This window comes from Carcharhinus amblyrhynchos, chromosome 2, assembly GCF_965287045.1.
Source record: "Carcharhinus amblyrhynchos chromosome 2, sCarAmb.v2.hapA, whole genome shotgun sequence".
Taxonomy (NCBI): Eukaryota; Metazoa; Chordata; class Chondrichthyes; order Carcharhiniformes; family Carcharhinidae; genus Carcharhinus; species Carcharhinus amblyrhynchos.
The window spans coordinates 29804018-29811424 of NC_137325.1; the positions used below are offsets into that span (position 1 = coordinate 29804018).

The 7407-nt window shown below is 39.8% G+C and overlaps 1 protein-coding gene across 1 annotated transcript in view; it reads right to left on the bottom strand.

Annotated features, from left to right (window-relative positions):
• cdkal1 (CDK5 regulatory subunit associated protein 1-like 1) overlaps positions 1-7122 on the bottom strand; it is a 658662-nt gene extending 651540 nt beyond the window's left edge. The window contains 3 exon segments of the mRNA XM_080203976.1: positions 1269-1381; positions 6955-7036; positions 7039-7122. Of these exon segments, the coding sequence (XP_080060102.1) occupies positions 1269-1381; positions 6955-7036; positions 7039-7120 (277 nt within the window). The 5' untranslated portion in view covers positions 7121-7122.
• Positions 7123-7407: the final 285 nt, after the last annotated feature.

Genomic DNA, 7407 nt, shown 5'->3' on the forward strand with positions numbered 1-7407 from the left:
TGAAACTAAATTCATGGATTTCCTGAAAATCAAGCACTCAAATATTTGAGCTGCCATAGCTGTCATTAAATTTCCACACAAGTATTTAACCTTTGTTTATGAATAGGGAAAGCAATATAAACACTGATCAAATCGCTCAAATTTGTTCAACTGGTTTCAGGTAGCTGCTGAAGGTAGCAAAGAGCTCTCAATACTGCATTTCAATGCCAATGTTTAGTACATTACCTTTTAAAATTGCACCAATTATTAATTACATGACACATTTATAGTGGACATGACAATTATGCCGCATTGGTATGATTCACATCACTTCTGCTTTTAGAGTGATACAATTGGTCCACCTTCAATCCTGACAGTGGAAGCAAGCAATAAGCGCCTTTTAACAGTTTAACAACAGCTGAAGTTCCCTTTCTGAAGGATAACTTTGCCGTTTTAAAACCATTGCAAATAGCATGTAAAGATTGTATCTACAACAAATCCACAAAGCCTATAATACACTGCATAGTTACATCAAGTTAGATTGGACACAATGGGTGGGATTTTATGACCTCACTTGGGCGAGGCTCATAAAATCCCAGCCAGGGCCAACAGAGAATTCCAGGGCTGGTGAGGTGGTAAAATTCCGGCCAATGGGTATAAGGATAGATAATTCCCTTTCTTCCAACGTATTATTTTTTGTGCAAAATCTCTCTTTGTACTAAGAAAATAAAACAATTATTACACATTCAAGAATTTACGAAATTTCAAATATGATCAGTTTCCAAATGGAATGCTATATCTGCCAAAGTAAGCAACCCTGGGCCAGTCTAATCTCATACTGAAATCATACAGTGTTGGCAAACACGCTCCAGCAAGTGCAAGTTAGTAAAAATTAAATTTCCATCATAAAATTATGAATGCGGACAACTTAAATATTAATGTTTGCTTGTAGCACTTCTGAATCAACAGCTACGTCAAGAAAAGGTAAATAAAAAGTTAACTTATTCCTATACTGGCGTGCTACTTCAACAGCTATTCCAAATTTTCATGAAGTTGAAATTATTATCAACTAAGTCAGGGAACAAATAGTTGAACTACAAAACAAATGTTGCAAAAGATAGCAATTTCCACAACAGAATCAAGAAGAGATGTTGTTCTGAGGTCCATATTGAAGCAATTTTAAAGAAAATAACAGTACAAAAATAACTTATTTTAATAAATGTAAGTTGCATTAGTAAAAACGTAGGTGTACAATGACCATTGCGTAATACATTTGAAATGCACATTACCTGTAATCTTATACCCATAAACAGCCAGTTGGCCTGCCATGTATTCTCCATCTGAATTGTTGTGTGAACAGCCCCAAGTCTTTACCCAGATCTTCTGTGTACCAGGGATAACGCTGCAAAGAGTGAACAAACAAAAAAAAAATCAGTAAAAACCAATTAAGATCAACATTTTGAACCATTTTACCACATGACCAACTTCAAGAACTTGGTACAGTTTCAACTTTTCATCACATTAGCACCTGACGCAAAAAACAGTAGTGACACTAAAACAGATCAGAAACATTCTATTTGTAGTGACATATAGATGTTAACACTGAGACCAGGACTTTCACAATCAACAGATGGAACTTCCAAATGCAATTTATACTGCTGATCTTGACAGGTCAAACTATTTATAATAATTATGCAGGGGATGGAGATTTGAAAATAACCTAAGTGTCAATGGTTTCAGAGCCACTCTCTCAATGGACCACACTGTTTGTTTCCAGCTCAGTGTCAAACTGCGAACAACAATCAGAGATGAACATACTTAACTATGCTTAACATTATAATCTGTGTTCATCTCATGTTTTCCTTTCTCCTACACTGTTACTTTAATTTTTCACTTCTTACTGATAGATACTAAATCCTATCCCAATCTTGTTCCCAATACTTGCAAGAATTGGGAGTAACTTTATAAGCACTTTGATACGCTAAAAACAGATCAAAATTTCATTTTTCAGCCAATCAAATAAGACTTAACGGAAAACATGTTATTCACCAGTCTTTGACGCATCTAAGTATAAAAACGATTGAAAAGTAAACTTATCTGTGCAGTGTTTTTATCATTATATGGCAAATAGTCTAAATATTTTGAAATCAACTAACATAAGATCAAAGACAAAACTTTGTCTCAATGTTTATAATCAACTGGTTGGCAAGACTGTCAACTGTCCCATTTTCATCATTCCTACTCCAATCCCTTCTCCTCTCTCTCAAAACCACAAAAGGGTTCCCTGTACCATCAATCTCTACTTCACCAATCTCTAGATGACAGTTCATCCTTTCCTATTTCTGCCACCTCCAGCACAATGCCAATATTAAACACACTGTCCCTTCCCTTTTCAGCATTCCAAACATCCATTCCCTTCACAACACACTAATCCACACCTCAATGATTCCCAATATCCACTTTGCTTCAGAAGGCACTTCCCCATACAAGCGTAGGAACTGCAACATCTGTCCCTTAGCCTCTTCCCTTCAGGTTCAGATTTGTCTAAACCAGACAAGCAAGTCACAGAAGTTCACCTACCTAATGGAAATAAAGTTCTACACACAACTGACCGCATCAGGGTTAACAGAACAACTGACCGCATCAGGGTTAACAGAACAACTGACCGCATCAGGGTTAACAGAACAACTGACCGCATCAGGGTTAACAGAACAACTGACCGCATCAGGGTTAACAGAACAACTGACCGCATCAGGGTTAACAGAACAACTAAAGGATCCCAAAAGATATAGACTACACGGAAAGCACATTGGTGCCGTATCAAGCTAAACTCCCATATTCATTGACTAGAGTTCACGTCATTCCAAAAACAACCCACAAAATCCACAGGCCACTTTGTCAGCAAATGCAGAGAAAAGGATTCATACTGTGATGTTTCAAAAAATAGAGATAGCAGACAGAATTGTTTAATTGGTATAACACATGACTCAAGTGTGACAGAGATTCCTGCTGCTTGTCATGTAGTAAGGTTTATAGTAAGACCTCACATGACAAGGTTTATTTTTGTTCAAAATTGGTGGTTTTATTTTAGTAAGTGTCTTGAATCTTCAACTTTGTCTACTTTAAACAATACATTATTGGTCACTAACCAGATCCTACTGACATCTTGGCCAAAGATCATAACATCCATCACTTCAAAAACTTCACTGTTCCACTTCGGGCACTTCATCACAATGGTCTGAGTCACATCTTGAGCATTTCTGGGCTTCAGCAATTCAGGAATTACTACTTCAATTCTGTCTGCCAAATCTGCTAAAAATGATTTAATCTTCATTCCTTTTACCTGTAACTGATCTGTTGTACTAATGTCTGTGCCTCCTCATATCCGAATGATCACAAAAAATTGCAATCCTCGGGTCAGCACGGTGATTCAGTAGTTAGTAATGCTGCCTTATAGCACCATGGACCCGGGTTCAATTCCTGCCTCGGGTCACTATCTGCACATTCTCCCCATGCCTGCATGGATTTCCTCCGGGTGTTCTGGTTCCCTTCACTGGTCCAAAGATGTGCGGGTTACGTTGATTGGCCATGGTAAATTGCCCCAGTGTCAGGGGGATTAGCAGGGTAAATAAATGGGGTTAAGGGGATGTGGTTTGGCTGGGATTGTGGTCGGTGCAGACTCGATGAGCCAAAGCTCCTCTTTCTGCATTGTAGGCATTCTATGATTGCAATCATCGAGTTTTCAATATTTTGTGATACTACAGAATGACCTATTTGTACCATTAAAGTTGCTAGAAATGACTGTTTTTCTAGTAGATTTTTAAAACAGCAAACGTTTGATCCAAATGATATTTTTTTCTGAGAACTGAATGCCAAAAACCTTTCCATACGCAACACTTTAGCACAATCCGGTAATTTAAATGTGAGTATTGAATAAAGAATATTCAAATTGAATTTCTGCAATATTTGATAAAGTCTGTCAAATTCCATGATAGATTCCTCCACCCAATAATTTCCTTTCAAAATCTACTGGACTATGTCTCATAGGCATCTAATCGAACATATTTCCTCGAAATTTCATCCAATAAACTTAAACAATCCAAGTTTTCCTCCTCAGTATCCAACTGATTAGCATGATGCTCACATAACACTTTGCTTCTGATTTTGTTTTTGTTAAGATGTGACCATTGCAAGACCACACATTCCTTTCTAATTCTTAACCTATGTCCACATATCCACTTCATTTTCTCACTGGTCATAATGTTTGGATTCAGAGAACACTAATAGGTAATCATACCCTGACAAGTTACAGTTGTTTTCGGCTATTCATCACAAAAGTAACTCAGATTACAATCTTCTATCCGAAATTCTTTTTCTTCATTTCTAACCTTCACCTCTAGGCAACAACCATCCCCTACCATGTTAATTCATTCAGAATTCAGATGGTGAAGTAGGAAACCAGATGCCAATCTTTATTAAATGCTAGATTTATTTATGGAATGCAAGATACACTCTAACCCACAACCAGAGTTCCAGAAGATTTCTTTTAAACTCTTGAATGTACCAACAAACTAATTAACTAATAATCAAATTAAGTTCGCTAAAAAAGGGGCCATGCTCAAAATACTTAATCAATCAATACCCTCCACCAATATATTCTCAACCACAGCAATCAATTAACATTTCAAGAGGAGCAACTTTAGAGGGGAAATTCCATGACTTTGCACCTAAAGACATGGCTGCCGATTCTGGAACAATGAAAATAGCGCAAATACAAAGGGTCCGAAACGGAGGAACGCAGAGATGGAGAAGGGAGATTACAGAGGTAGGAAGGCACAGGGAGTTGGTGATGTAAAGATATTTGAGGGGAAGGTAAGTAAGCATATGTCTATATGGGGTGCTATTCTGGTTGGCGGTTGGTGACCAGTGGAGTGCCGCAGGGATCGGTGCTGGGGCCTCAGCTATTTACCATTTATATAGATGATCTGGAGGAGGGGGCTGAGTGTAGGGTGACGAAATTTGCTGATGACATGAAGATGAGTGGAAAAGCAAACTGCGTGGAGGGTGTGGAAAGTCTGCAGAGGGATCTCGATAAGCTAAGCGAGTGAGTGAGGACCTAGCAGCTGGAGTATAATGTTAGCAAGTGTGAGGTTATCCACTTTGGCAGAAATAATAGTAGGAGGGATTATTATTTAAAAGGCGAAAAGCTGCAGCATGCTACGGTGCAGAGGGACCTGGGGGTCCTTGTGCACGAGTCGCAAAAACCCAGTCTGCAGCAGGTGATCAAGAAGGCGAATGGAATGTTGGCCTTTATAGCAAGGGGGATAGAATATAAAAGTAGGGAGGTCTTGCTGCAACTGTACAGGGTACTGGTGAGGCCGCAGCTGGAGTACTGTGTGCAGTTTTGGTCGGCGCACTTGCGCAAGGATATATTGGCTTTGGAGGGAGTGCAGAGGAGGTTCACTAGGCTGATACCAGAGATGAGGGGGTTGGACTATGAAGAGAGACTAAATAGACTAGGTCTGCACTCGTTGGAATTTAGAAGGGTGAGGGGGGATCTTATCTGGATGTATAAGATAATGAAGGGGAGGGATAGGGTAGAGGTAGAGAGATTCATCCCGCTTAGAAAGGATAGCAGGACTAGAGGGCACAGCCTCAAGATAAGGGGAGGGCAGTTTAGATCACAGTTGAGGAGGAAGTTCTTCACTCAAAGGGTGGTGAATCTCTGGAGTTCTCTGCCCGTTGAAGTGGTGGAGGCTACCTCGCTAAATATATTTAAGTCATGGGTAGATAGGTTTTTGATAGACAAGGGAATTAAGGGTTATGGGGAGAAAGCGGGAAAGTGGAACTGATCCACTTCAGATCAGCCATGATCTTATTGAATGGCGGGGCAGGCTCAAAGGGCTAGATGGCCTACTCCTGCTCCTATTTCTTATGTTCTCATGTCCTTATGTCCGAGAAAGGAATAACTGATAGAGTTAATTGTGAAAGGGTGGGAGAAAACTCAAGTGAACTATAAATGCAAGCATAGACTGGCTGGGCAAATAACATATTTTCAGACTGTATCATTCTATGAAGTGATAAAACGAATTGAAAACAAAGAATGAGAATGTTAATACAAAGGTGTTACTAGACTAGGAGCCAGCATAGGGATGATAGGTAGGAAGGACGGACTTGGTGTGAGTTAGGGAACAGGCAATATGATTTTGGTTGAGCTCAAGTTTATAGATGGTGAAAGAGTGTTTGAGTAATTGAGTCCAGAGATAAAGGGGTTCCAGCACCTGAGGCTCTGACAGACATAGCGATGATAGGGATGGGAGACAGTATTCTAGCTGATGCTGAGACTATGGGAGCTGGAATCTCCGGTCAGGACAGATAGGATGTCCAACTTGCAAGCAGTTTGGTTCAGTCTGAGACTGTCCTCAAGAAGAGAAAACAAGATTTGTGGCAGTGGCTTCATTCGGTCCTCCCAATATTAAATTGGAGGAAATTTCTGCACATCCAATACTGAATGTTGGACAAACGGAGTGACAAATCAGCGACAGTGGAGGAGTCCAAAGAGCCACTGTTGAGGTAGAGCTACAGGTTGTCAGTAGGCATTATGTTTTTGGATGATGTCCCCTAGGGGCAATAAGTGGGAGGACAAGGATAGATCCTTGTCAGCATCCAGAGAAACACAGGAGCAGGAAGAGAAAATACAAGGGATGATTCCCTGGCAATACCCGGACGTAGGAATAGTACTGGGTGAGGCAATGCCACCCAGTTGGACTGGGGAGGCGAGATGTTTGAAGAGGGCCATGTCAAAAGCTACACACTGGTCACTAATAATGAGAAGGAGAGAGTTAGTTTACAACAGGCAATTGTAATTGTGACTTTGATAAGGGCTGTCTCAGGGATGGGAACTTGACCAGGATTCCAACACGGAACTGCAGTCAAGAACGACAACTTTTGACAAATGATGGAAATGGAACTCACCTGTCAGCATGTAAATCTTCTGTCTCCTCATCCTGCTTGTGCTTCTTTCTCTTTCTAACATGTGGGACAATGCTCCTTTTGCAAACAATTGATCATGAGGTTTTGGATCCTGAGCTGAAATAATATCTTCAATGTCTTCGACTAATGAATCACAAGCAGCCGGCATGATCTACCTACAAGAGAAAGAATCCCATGTAATTCCACTATAAATATTAAACGCTAATTTCTGGCAGGTTACTTCTATGCACAAATCTGAGTAAGCAGTAGTTAATACACAAAATAGATATAACTTTTTAAAATAAATGCTGATTATCAAAATTAACTTCAAATCATTTGCTAATATCTTTTGGGTAAGAAAGCTGAAACTCCAGATGATCGAGGGCACTTCACACTGTATATGCTTGCGTCAGCTGTATTTTCTCTCTACAAAAAAAGATGGAAGGAATACAGGTT